At 44.4% G+C, this 13,323-nt stretch overlaps 2 protein-coding genes across 3 annotated transcripts in view; both read right to left on the bottom strand.

Moving 5' to 3' along the window:
- LOC106560399 (1-phosphatidylinositol 4,5-bisphosphate phosphodiesterase gamma-1) overlaps positions 1-13,323 on the bottom strand; it is a 64,092-nt gene that overhangs the window by 22,469 nt on the left and 28,300 nt on the right. For both annotated transcript variants that reach the window (XM_045687766.1, XM_014123279.2), the window contains 12 exons: positions 11,549-11,633; positions 11,369-11,449; positions 11,215-11,249; positions 10,910-10,982; positions 3,179-3,274; positions 2,892-3,010; positions 2,593-2,678; positions 2,111-2,231; positions 1,785-1,953; positions 1,461-1,580; positions 1,129-1,254; positions 570-754 (listed from right to left, as the gene is read on the bottom strand). In XM_045687766.1, coding sequence (XP_045543722.1) covers positions 570-754; positions 1,129-1,254; positions 1,461-1,580; positions 1,785-1,953; positions 2,111-2,231; positions 2,593-2,678; positions 2,892-3,010; positions 3,179-3,274; positions 10,910-10,982; positions 11,215-11,249; positions 11,369-11,449; positions 11,549-11,633 — 1,296 coding nt within the window. The remainder of the gene's footprint in view (positions 1-569; positions 755-1,128; positions 1,255-1,460; positions 1,581-1,784; positions 1,954-2,110; positions 2,232-2,592; positions 2,679-2,891; positions 3,011-3,178; positions 3,275-10,909; positions 10,983-11,214; positions 11,250-11,368; positions 11,450-11,548; positions 11,634-13,323) is intronic.
- On the bottom strand, positions 3,292-7,632 carry LOC123724408 (uncharacterized). The gene is made up of 2 exons (XM_045687767.1): positions 4,164-7,632; positions 3,292-3,943 (listed from the first exon to the last, which is right to left on the bottom strand). Exon 1 carries the CDS (start codon positions 6,483-6,485, stop codon positions 4,548-4,550), a length of 1,938 nt encoding a protein of 645 aa, XP_045543723.1. The 5' UTR covers positions 6,486-7,632; the 3' UTR covers positions 3,292-3,943; positions 4,164-4,547.

The following is a 13,323-nucleotide window of genomic DNA, read 5'->3' as shown; positions in this document are numbered from 1 at the left end:
GGGACCTACAAGGTTCCAAATGGCACCATATTCCCTACTGCATTGAGTGTACTATACTGAACAAAAATATAAACACAACATGTAAAGTGTTGGTCCCATGATTCATGAGCTGAAATAAAATATCCCAGAAATGTTCCATACACATAAACAGCTTATTTCTCTCAAATTGTGTGCACACATTTGTTTACATCCATGTTAGTGAGAATTTCTCCTTTGCCAAAATAATCTATCCACCTGACAGGTGTGGCATATCAAGAAGCTGATTAAACAGCATGATCATTACACAGGTGCACCTTGTGCTGGGGACAATAAAAGGCCACTCTAAAATAGACTGTTTTGTCACACAAAACAATGCCACAGACGTCTCAAGTTTGGAGCACAGAGAGGACCAGCATAGAGACATAGAGAGGACCAGCACAGAGAGGACCAGCATAGAGACATAGAGAGGACCAACATAGAGACATAGTGTGTATGAGTTGATAGAGACATAGAGAGGACTAGCATAGAGACATAGAGAGGACTAGCATAGAGACATAGAGAGGACCAGCATAGAGACATAGGTGACTGACCAGAAGGAGAGAGTGTAGTCTCCTACGAAGGTCTCACTCTCTCGGACCAGGAAGGTCCCATCCTTGCCCCCGCCCTCACAGTACTCCTGCAGCAGTTTCTCGGCAACCTGTCTCCCATCCCGCCCCCCTCCCAGCTTCCCATGGAACCAGCGCTCTGCACAGTGCTGCTCATTGTTGTTACACTCCTAGATGGGGGGGAGAGGGAGGGGGGACAGAGGGAGGGGGTGGGAGGAGAGAGGGAGGGGGAAGTGGGAGAGAGAGGGGAGGGGAGAGAGAGAGAGATTAGAAATGCAAATTACAAAACATTCCGTTCCACTTAATTCTACATCCTGCTATTTACCTAGTAAGTACTGTAGTTAGACATTACGTGGTAAAATAGTAATTACCTAACAATTACATTTAGGTTTCTTTCCTCACATTGAAGGTCATTGAGTGTGTTGAATTCTTTCAAGTAGGTCACAGAAAGTATGTTGTTACCAAATATGACCAAACAGGACAGTTAAATAAGGTGTGAGCAAGAATTGTTTGTTCCACTCACATTTGTAACCATCCCTCTCACCTCTTTCCCCCTCCCCCCCTCCTCTTCCTCCTCCTCCTCCTCTTCCTCGGCAGTCTGGTAGTGAGAAGTCTCCTCTGAGTAGTAGATCTTATTACTGCTCAGAACAAAGTAGTGGGGAGTCCATGTCTGAAACACACACACACACACACACACACACACACACACACACACACACACACACACACACACACACACACACACACACACACACACACACACACACACACACACACACACACACATACGAGTAACCAACATACAAATGATCACACACACACACATACCTACTGTATACACACACGTCGCATACACATATGTTCACACACACTCACGTGGTCTATTGGGTCTTCCAGGTAGAGAATGCCATTCCTGAGGGAGTTACTGATGTCACCCTCAGAGTAGCTGGCTGACGTCACCTCTTCGTACAGAGTGCCCTCCACCAGTTTCTTATGCTGAAACACACACACAGTTTAGTTAAGGTTGACTAGTGGTTGACTTTGGGTCAGTATTGTGTCTGAAATGGCATACTATTCCCTATAGTAGTCTTATGACAAGAGGCCCTATAGCCATTTCAGACAGCCATGTCAGACACAGCCCACAGACTTGGCATGGTCATGTTACGGTCAGTGTGTTTGACCGTTCGGTTGTTCAGTCACCTTGATGAGTATCTTCCTGCGTAGCTGGTAGGGCGAGGGCAGCTCATCTGCATTCAGGTCCACTGGTTTGGTCAGCAGCAGATCTCCAAACACCTTCTTAAAATGAGTAGCCATGTTCCTTTGTTGGACCACACTACAGTGGTCCTCTATGGACAGAATCACTGGGTACCTACAGATACAGAGACACACAGATACAAACACGCTTGTAAGACACACACACGTTAAAGAGAGACAGTGAGTGAGTGAGTGAGTGAGTGAGTGAGTGAGTGAGTGAGTGAGTGAGTGAGTGAGTGAGTGAGTGAGTGAGTGAGTGAGTGTCTACTCACTCTGACGTGACAAAGGCATGCTCTTTGATGGTGTGCAGCACGTCCAGGAATTTGATCTTGGAGGTGAGAGTGTGGCCATGGTAGATGATTGGCAGGTCATCGGGCCCATCCCAGCAATCAACTGAAACAATGTTTACACACAGTGCAAGGTCAAAGGTCAAGGTTAGATTTGATCAATAATTGCCTTTAATGTTTCTGCATGCTTTATTCTTGTGTGGTGTTGCTTTGGCAATAGAACTTGTTTTCATCATGCCAATAAAGCATTTAGAATATAATTGAATTGAGAAAGAGAGATAGAGGGAGTTTAAGAAGAATTGAATTGAGAAAGAGAGATAGAGGGAGTTAAAGAAGAATTGAATTGAGAAAGAGAGATAGAGGGAGTTAAAGAAGAATTGAATTGAGAAAGACAGATAGAGGGAGTTAAAGAAGAATTGAATTGAGAAAGAGAGATAGAGGGAGTTAAAGAAGATTAAGTGTCTCACGTTCTATGCAGCGACAGCCCATCCTCAGGCAACGAGCGTAGGCCTCTAGAGATGACTCACTGGAGAACTGATCACCTGTCAGATACCTGAGAGAGAAGGGGGAGAAAGGGAGAGGGAGAGAATGAGGGAGGGAGGGAGAGAAGACGAAGATAGGAGAGAAGGAAAGGAAGTGAAAAGAGAGAGCGTGTTACATGGAGGATTGAATGAGCAGTATGAATGATGGAATTTGGTCATTTGAGAGAGAGACAGAGAGCGAGAGAGAGGTAGAGAGAGGTAGAGGTATAGAGGTGTGACCCTACGTGTTGTGTGATGAGGAGATCCAGTACTGAGACAGGGGTCTCTTCATGTCGTCAGAGACAACAACAGCAGGTCGAGGGTTACACAATGAGTTCTCCTTGGAGTACAGGAACGTCAGGAACTGAACAGAGAACAAAACATTAGAGGATGAGCAGACCAGGGAGAGAGAGAGAGTGGTGTGTATGTATGTGTGTGTGTGTGTGTGTGTGTGTGTGTGTGTGTGTGTGTGTGTGTGTGTGTGTGTGTGTGTGTGTGTGTGTGTGTGTGTGTGTGAATGCGTGGGTCTTACCTCATCTAGCTGTAGCATAGGTTCGGTCTGTGCTCCACCCCTCAGGTAGCCCATTAGGAACTCTCTGACGCGGCTCAGGTCCGACGCCCACGACTCCTGCATGTGTCACAGGGTCATGACATCGTCAACACGCGCCCAGGAAACACGTCTCAGCCATAGAGTTGGATAGAGGGCTAATTTGCCACAAAGCTTGTTTTAGCATGGGCAGTACCATTGAGGACTCACAATTTTGAAGTAGTCAACTGGGTGGGACTTCCTATGGGTTAAGGAAAGATCACAGAAATTCATCCTGGTCATCAATGAATCACCAATGAATTATACTGCTGAGCAAACGTTCCATAACTACAGGTGGCAGTTAGACCACCAACCTTAGCCTTATCCTATCCCACCTCAAAACCTTCACTGACAGCCTGCTTGACACCCTGCAGTTCGCCTACAGAGCCAACAGGTCTGTGGACGACGCTGTCAACATGGCTCTCCACTACATCCTCAGCACCTCGACAACCCAAAGACTTGTGTGAAGTTATCTGACTCCATTTGTCAGTGAATCAACAACTTCTTGTCTAACAGGACACAATACGTGAAGCTGGGAAAACCTCTCTTGGACTCTCTGTCCCTTCTTCTATACTCACTCTAATCCAACGACTGCACCTCCGACGACCCGTCGGTCAAGCAACTCAAGTTCGTAGATGACACCACCCTGGTCGGCCTTATCTCCAACAGTGACGAGTCCATGTATCGGAAAGAGGTTGACAGGATGGTGGCCTGGTGCAGTCACAAAAAATCTACGGTTTGAAATCAACGGCTCAGCTGTAAGTACAGCTGAGTCATTCAAATTCCTGGGGACCATCATCTCCCACAACCTCAAGTGGGAGGACAACAGCACAGTGGTCACCATAAAGGCACAACAGAGGGTGCACTTCTTGTGTCAGCTGAATAAATTCAAACTCTCACTCTACACAGCCATCATCAAGTCCATCCTCACCTCCTTGATCACTGTCTGGTTTGGAATGCCTCTGCCTGGTCCAAGGGCAAACTGCAACGGATTGTGGAAATGCTGAGAGAGTCATCGACTGCCACCTGCCCTCCATCGTAGACCTTCACGACTCCAGGACAAGGAAGCATGCAGGAAAGATCATCACCGACCACTTTCACAACGATCGTCACCTCTTTCAAAGACTCCCCTCTGGCAAATGGTTCAGGTCAATCACAACCAAAACCTCCTGCAACCTGAACAGCTTCTTTCCCCACGCTCTGACCCTTACCAACCGGCCACCTGGTCCACCATGATCTTCTGATTCATGGACTATGCACTCTACAATACGCACACTGTCAATGCACCCTGCAATACTCACGCTGTCTATGAACCCTACAATACACACACGTCTATGCACCCTGCAATAATCACACTGTCTATGCACCCTGCAAATCTCACACTGTCTATGCACCCTGCAATACTCACACTGTCTATGCACCCTGCAATACTCACACTGTCTATGAACCCTGCAATAATCACACTGTCAATGAACCCTGCAATACTCACACTGTCTATGCACCCTGCAGTACTCACGCTGTCTATGCACCCTGCAGTACTCACGCTGTCTATGCACCCTACAATACACACACTGTCTATGTACCCTGCAATAATCTCACTGTTTATGCACCCTGCAGTACTCACGCTGTCTATGCACCCTGCAACACGCACGCTGTCTATGTACCCTGCAATACTCACGCTGTCTATGCACCCTGCAATACTCACACAGTCTATGCACCCTGCAATACTCACGCTGTCTATGCACCCTGCAATACTCACACTGTCTATGCACCCTGCAATAATCACACTGTCAATAAACCCTCCAATACTCACACTGTCTATGCACCATGCAGTACTCACGCTGTCTATGCACCCTGCAATACTCACACTGTCTATGCACCCTTCAATAATCACGCTGTTTATGCACCCTGCAATACTCACACTGTCTATGTACCCTGCAAACGTCACGCTGTCTATGCACCCTGCAAACTTCACGCTGTCTTTGCAACCTGCAATACTCACACTGTCTATGAACCCTGCAATACTCACACTGTCTATGTACCCTGCAATACTCACACTGTCAATGAACCCTGCAATACGCACGCTGTCTATGCACCCTGCAATACTCACGCTGTCTATGAACCCTACAATACGCACGTTGTCTATGCACCCCGCAATACTCATGCTGTCTATGCACCCTGCAAGACTCACACTGTCTATGAACCCTACAATACGCACGCTGTCTATGCACCCTACAATACGCACGCTGTCTATGTACCCTGCAATACTCACGCTGTCTATGCACCCTGCAATACTCACACTGTCTATGTACCCTGCAATACTCACACTGTCAATGAACCCTGCAATACGCACGCTGTCTATGCACCCTGCAATACTCACGCTGTCTATGAACCCTACAATACGCACGTTGTCTATGCACCCCGCAATACTCATGCTGTCTATGAACCCTGCAATACTCACACTGTCTATGCACCCTGCAATACTCACACTGTCTATGAATCCTGCAATACGCACGCTGTCTATGAACCCTACAATACGCACACTGTCTATGCACCCTGCAATACTCATGCTGTCTATGAACCCTGCAATACTCACACTGTCCATGCACCCTGCAATACTCACACTGTCTATGCACCCTGCAATACTCACACTGTCTATGCACCCTGCAATACTCACACTGTCTATGCACCCTGCAAAACTCACGCTGTCTATGCAACCTGCAAATCTCACGCTGTCTATGAACCCTACAGTACGCACGCTGTCTATGTACCCCGCAATACTCATGCTGTCTATGCACCCTGCAAGACTCACACTGTCTATGAACCCTACAATACGCACGCTGTCTATGCACCCTACAATACGCACGCTGTCTATGTACCCTGCAATACTCACGCTGTCTATGCACCCTGCAATACTCACACTGTCTATGTACCCTGCAATACTCACACTGTCAATGAACCCTGCAATACGCACGCTGTCTATGCACCCTGCAATACTCACGCTGTCTATGAACCCTACAATACGCACGTTGTCTATGCACCCCGCAATACTCATGCTGTCTATGAACCCTGCAATACTCACACTGTCTATGCACCCTGCAATACTCACACTGTCTATGAATCCTGCAATACGCACGCTGTCTATGAACCCTACAATACGCACACTGTCTATGCACCCTGCAAAACTCATGCTGTCTATGAACCCTGCAATACTCACACTGTCTATGCACCCTGCAATAATCACACTGTCCATGCACCCTGCAATACTCACACTGTCTATGCACCCTGCAATACTCACACTGTCTATGCACCCTGCAATACTCACACTGTCTATGCACCCTGCAAAACTCACGCTGTCTATGCAACCTGCAAATCTCACGCTGTCTATGAACCCTACAGTACGTACACTGTCTATGCACCCTGCAATACTCACGCTGTCTATGCACCCTGCAATACTCACACTGTCAATGAACCCTGCAATACGCACGCTGTCTATGCACCCTGCAATACTCACACTGTCTATGCACCCTGCAATACTCACACTGTCTATGCACCCTGCAATACTCACACTGTCTATGCACCCTGCAATACTCACACTGTCTATGCACCCTGCAATACTCACACTGTCTATGAACCCTACAATACGCACACTGTCAATGAACCCTACAATATGCACGCTGTCTATGCACCTTACAATACTCACACTGTCTATGAACCCTGCAATACTCACACTGTCTATGCACCCTGCAATACTCACGCTGTCTATGAACCCTGCAATACTCACGCTGTCTATGAACCCTACAATACGCACACTGCCGATGCAACCTGCAATACTCACGCTGTCTATGAACCCTGCAATACTCACACTGTCTATGCACCCTACAATACTCACACTGTCTATGCACCCTACAATACTCACACTGTCTATGCACCCTGCAATACTCACACTGTCTATGCACCCTGCAATACTCACACTGTCTATGCACCCTGCAATACTCACACTGTCTATGCACCCTTCACTTTCATCCTAGAACTGCACATTGCTCTTTGCACTGCCCTTTGCACTCTGCCATGGACTAACTATATTTCCCCCATTGCACATCATCATGTCCATGTAGTTTTATTCATACATCTCTACCTGCATAAGTTATAATGTAGCTGACTGTATATGATTTGTAATGTAGTCTGTAGTTTTATTCATACATCTCTACCTGCATAAGTTATAATGTAGCTGACTGTATATGGTTTGTAATGGAGTCTGTAGTTTTTAGCCTCAGTGTTCATAGTGTAAATTCTGCATCTATGTATTTTGTCTGTATATTCTGTTAATTGTCTGTCTGTGTATTCTGTTAATTGTCTGTCTGTGTATTCTGTTAATTGTCTGTCTGTATACTCTGTTAATTGTCTGTCTGTGTATTCTGTTAATTGTCTGTCTGTATACTATGTTAATTGTCTGTCTGTGTATTCTGTTAATTGCCTGTCTGTGTATTCTGTTAATTGCCTGTCTGTATACTCTGTTAATTGTCTGTCTGGGTACTCTGTCAATTGTATGTCTGTGTATTCTGTTAATTGTCTGTCTGTATACTCTGTTTATTATCTGTCTGTGTACTGTTAATTGTCTGTATGTGTACTCTGTCAATTGTCTGTCTGTGTATTCTGTTAATTGTCTGTCTGTATACTCTGTTAATTGTCTGTCTGTGTATTCTGTTAATTATCTGTCTGTATACTCTGTTAATAATCTGTCTGTGTATTCTGTTAATTGTCTCTCTGTTTTTTCTGTTAATTGTCTGTCTGTATACTCTGTTAATTGTCTGTCTGTGTATTCTGTAAATTATCTGTCTGTATACTCTGTTAATAATCTGTCTGTGTATTCTGTTAATTGTCTGTCTGTTTACTCTGTTAATTGTCTGTCTGTATACTCTGTTAATTGTCTGTCTGTTCACTGTTAATTGTCTGTATGTGTACTCTGTCAATTGTCTGTCTGTGTATTCTGTCAATTGTCTGTCTGTGTATTCTGTCAATTGTCTGTCTGTATACTCTGTTAATTGTCTGTCTGTGTATTCTGTTAATTATCTGTCTGTATACTCTGTTAATAATCTGTCAATGTATTCTGTTAATTGTCTCTGTTTACTCTGTTAATTGTCTGTATGTGTATTCTGTTAATTGTCTGTCTGTATACTCTGTTAATTGTCTGTCTGTATACTCTGTTAATTGTCTGTCTGTATACTCTGTTAATTGTCTGTCTGTATACTCTGTTAATTTTCTGTCTGTATACTCTGTTAATTGTCTGTCTGTATACTCTGTTAATTGTCTGTCTGTATACTCTGTTAATTTTCTGTCTGTATACTGTTAATTGTCTGTCTGTATACTCTGTTAATTGTCTGTCTGTATACTCTGTTTATTGTCTGTCTGTATACTGTTAATTGTCTGTATGTGTACTCTGTCAATTGTCTGTCTGTGTATTCTGTTAATTGTCTGTCTGTGTATTCTGTTAAATAAACTTCAGTTAGTGCTAAATACGGCTGCTAGAATCCTGACTAGAACCAAAAAATTTGATCATATTACTCCAGTGTTAGCCTCCCTACACTGGCTTCCTGTTAAGGCAAGGGCTGATTTCAAGGTTTTACTGCTAACCTACAAAGCATTACATGGGCTTGCTCCTACCTATCTTTCCGATTTGGTCCTGCCGTACATACCTACACGTACGCTACGGTCACAAGACGCAGGCCTCCTAATTGTCCCTAGAATTTCTAAGCAAACGGCTGGAGGTAGGGCTTTCTCCTATAGAGCTCCATTTTTATGGAATGGTCTGCCTACCAATGTGAGAGACGCAGACTCAGTCTCAACCTTTAAGTCTTTACTGAAGACTTATCTCTTCAGTAGGTCCTATGATTAAGTATAGTCTGGCCCAGGAGTGTGAACGTGAACGGAAAGGCTGGAGCAACGAACCGCCCTTGCTGTCTCTGCCTTGCCGGTTCCCCTCTTTCCACTGGGATTCTCTGCCTCTAACCCTTTTACAGAGGCTGAGTCACTGGCCTACTGGTGTTCTTCCATGCCGTCCATGGGAGGGGTGCGTCACTTGAGTGGGTTGAGTCACTGACGTGGTCTTCCTGTCTGGGTTGGCGCCCCCCCTTGGGTTGTGCCATGGCGGAGATCGTTGTGGGCTATACTCGGCCTTGTCTTAGGACGGTAAGTTGGTGGTTGGAGACATCCCTCTAGTGGTGTGGGGGCTGTGCTTTGGCAAAGTGGGTGGGGTTATATCCTGCCTGTTTGGCACTGTCCGGGGGTATCATCGGATGGGGCCACAGTGTCTTCTGATCCCTCCTGTCTCAGCCTCCAGTATTTATGCTGCAGTAGTTTATGTGTCGGGGGGCTAGGGTCAGTCTGTTACATCTGGAGTATTTCTCTTGTCTTATCCGGTGTCCTGTGTGTATTTAAATATGCTCTCTCTAATTCTCTCTTTCTCTCTTTCTGTCTTTCTCTCGGAGGACCTGAGCCCTAGGACCATGCCTCAGGACTACCTGGTATGATGACTCCTTGCTGTCCCCAGTCCACCTGGCCGTGCTGCTGCTCCAGTTTCAACTGTTCTGCCTGCGGCTATGGAACCCTGACCTGTTCACCGGACGTGCTTGTTGCACCCTCGACAACTACTATGATTATTATTATTTGACCATGCTGGTCATTTATGAACATTTTAACATTTTAACATTTTGACCATGTTCTGTTATAATATCCACCCTGCACAGCCAGAAGAGGACTGGCCACCCCTCATAGCCTGGTTCCTCTCTAGGTTTCTTCCTAGGTTTTTGGCCTTTCTAGGGAGTTTTTCCTAGGGAGTTTTTCCTAGCCACCGTGCTTCTTTCACATGCTTTGCTTGCTGTTTGGGGTTTTAGGCTGGGTTTCTGTACAGCACTTTGAGAATATCAGCTGATGTACGAAGGGCTATATAAAAATAAATTTGATTTGATTTGATTAAATGTCTGTCTGTATACTCTGTTAATTGTCTGTCTGTATACTCTGTTAATTGTCTGTCTGTATACTCTGTTAATTTTCTGTCTGTATACTCTGTTAATTGTCTGTCTGTATACTCTGTTAATTTTCTGTCTGTATACTGTTAATTGTCTGTCTGTATACTCTGTTAATTGTCTGTCTGTATACTCTGTTTATTGTCTGTCTGTATACTGTTAATTGTCTGTATGTGTACTCTGTCAATTGTCTGTCTGTGTATTCTGTTAATTGTCTGTCTGTGTAGTCTGTTAATTGTCTGTCTGTGTACACCAATAAAGGTGATTCTGATTCAAGAAGAATACAAAAGAAATGTGAGGTGGGGAGATGGATAGACATCAAAGAAAAGGAGGAGATTCTGATCCCTGTTCAGACAACACACTCCTGGTGGCAGTATGTATGTACCCTTTCAGTTTGTTTACAAACTGTCAATAAACTCATAGAAGTAGTAGAAGAAGAAATTGAGAAAATTAAAATGGAGATAGTTCTCAATGGCGCTGTCCATGCTATCACATAAACCATTAGTGCAAAGATGCAGAGATTAGCTCTCTAGTACATCTCTAGAGAGGTCATACAGTTACAGACAGCAGCATCTGTTTCACTGAACAGGAGACTCTCACAGCAGCACTGTGTAATATGTTAACCGTGAAGCACGTGAAAATGTGCCAGTACCTTCTGATCCAGCTGTAGAAACTTCTGGAAGTCGTAAAAAGAGATCTGACACAGCTCTGGTCTGTCCACATTCCTACACACACACACGCACACGCACGAGCACGCGCACACACAGAGAAAACGTTTTAAAGGGCAGTACAATATCTATAGGTTACCTCTAATTAGTAGGTTGAGGATAGAGGAGAATAAAAAAGAAATGTGAGGTAGAAAGATAGATAGATATGAAATAAATGGAGGAGATTTGGGAAGATGCATCAGGAGAATAGTAGGTGGAGGAAAAGAGAAGAGGTGGTGGTGGGACTCACCGGAGGGGGAAGGAGAGCTCCAGCTGCTCAGTGATCTGAGGGAACAACGGGAGAGCCAGGTGAGGGGTACACAGGGAATGGAGTGTGTGTGTGTATTTGTGTGTGTGTGCATGAGCATTTGTGTGTATGTGTACGTATATTTTCTAATACTCACACTCCTCTGTGCGTCGAACATCAATGTTCTGTAGAGCTGAGCAAAGTGAGGGAAGGAGAGATCACACCTGGCTTCCACTTCCTGTCCAGACAGGAAGTACACAAGTTATTACATGTACAAATCATCTCATTTAAAACTGTGGCAGCCTGTACATGCCTGGGGATATCTATCATCTATTACCTGTAGCTTGTCTTTGAGGAAGCGCATGTTGGGGACTCTGTAGTTGATATGAGGTAAATGGGCCTTCACATCCTTTACTGTGATACTGGACAGGACAATACAATAAAGGAACAAGAGATTTAACAGAGACAATAGAACATTACTGACTGGACAATAAAATGTTACATCTATTCATATCAGTTTCAACTGTCACTCTTCCATCATGTCCAAGGACTCAATCAGTACCTATCTGAACCAGCAGGGGAGGTACGTTGACCAAAGGAAGGATTACAGTATTATTGTTCTGTTAAATTGTATTTCAGTCTGTTTCCAGCCAGAACCATAGTAGAGTAAAGATATCGTTCTAGCCAGAGCTAGAGTAGAGTTTAGTTATGTTTCCAGCCAGAGCAAGAGTAGAGTTTAGTCATGTTTCCAGCCAGTGCTAGAGTAGATTTTAGTTATGTTTCAAGGCAGAGCTAGAGTGGAGTTTAGTTATGTTTCCAGCCAGAGCTAGAGAAGAGTTTAACTATGTTTAAAGCCAAAGAAGAGTTTTGATATGTTTCCAGCCAGAGCTAGAGTAGAGTTTAGTTATGTTTCCAGCCAGAGCTAGAGTGGAGTTTAGTTCTGTTTCCAGCCAGAGCTAGAGTGGAGTTTAGTTCTGTTTCCAGCCAGAGCTAGAGTGGAGTTTAGTTATGTTTCCAGCCAGAGCTAGAGTAGAGGTTAGCCAGAGTTTAGTTATGTTTCCAGCCATAGCTAGAGTGGAGTTTAGTTATGTTTCCAGCCAGAGTTAGAGTGGAGATTAGTTATTTTTCCAGCCAGAGCTAGAGTAGAGTTTAGTTATGTTTCCAGCCAGAGTTAGAGTGGAGATTAGTAATGTTGGCCGTGTGGCTTCCAATCAGGCACAGCTGTAGAGTGTTGTTGCTGATTGGGAGTCACACAATAGTGCCTGTTTTTCCGTTGGGGTTTTGTGGGTAATTGTTTCTGTTTAGTGTTTTGCACCTGACAGGACTGTTTGGCTGTCGGTTTTCTTGTTTTGTTTTGTGTAGTGTTCTTTAGTAAATTAAACTTCAATGATGAACACTAACTCCGCTGCGTATTGGTCCACTTTCTCAGACGATGACTTCTCTGTTTCGTCTGACGACGAAGACAGCCGTTACACAGTCAAAGCTAGAGTGGAGTTTAGTTTTGTTTCCAGCCATTGCTAGAGTAGAGCTTAGTTATGTTTCCAGCCAAAGCTAGAGTAGAGTTTAGTTTTGTTTCCAGCCAGAGCTAGAGTAGAGTTTAGTTTTGTTTCCAGCCAGAGCTAGAGTAGAGTTTAGTTTTGTTTCCAGCCAGAGCTAGAGTAGAGTTTAGTTATGTTTCCAGCCAGAGCTAGAGTAGAGTTTAGTTATGTTTCCAGCCAAAGCTAGAGTAGAGATTAGTTATGTTTCCAGCCAGAGGTAGAGTAGAGTTTAGTTATGTTTCCAGCCAGAGGTAGAGTAGAGTTTAGTTATGTTTCCAGCCAGAGTTAGAGTGGAGATTAGTAATGTTTCCAGCCAGAGCTAGAGTAGAGTTTAGTTATGTTTCCAGCCAGAGTTAGAGTGGAGATTAGTAATGTTTCCAGCCAGAGCTAGAGTAGAGTTTAGTTATGTTTGCAGCCAGCGCTAAAGTGGAGTTTAGTTATGTTTCCAGCCAGAGGTAGAGTAGAGTTTAGTTATGTTTCCAGCCAGAGGTAGAGTAGAGTTTAGTTATGTTTCCAGCCAGAGGTAGAGTAGAGTTTAGTTATGTTTCCAGCCAGAGGTAGAGTAGAGTTTAGT

Source organism: Salmo salar, chromosome ssa10 (assembly GCF_905237065.1).
Source record: "Salmo salar chromosome ssa10, Ssal_v3.1, whole genome shotgun sequence".
Lineage (NCBI taxonomy): Eukaryota > Metazoa > Chordata > Actinopteri > Salmoniformes > Salmonidae > Salmo > Salmo salar.
This window is presented reverse-complemented; position numbering and strand designations above follow the sequence as displayed.

Bases quoted from the DNA above. Each gene is read 5' to 3' on its own strand.
- LOC123724408 (XM_045687767.1), bottom strand. From the start codon at position 6,485: ATGGACAGTGTGATTATTGCAGGGTGCATAGACAGTGTGAGTATTGCA.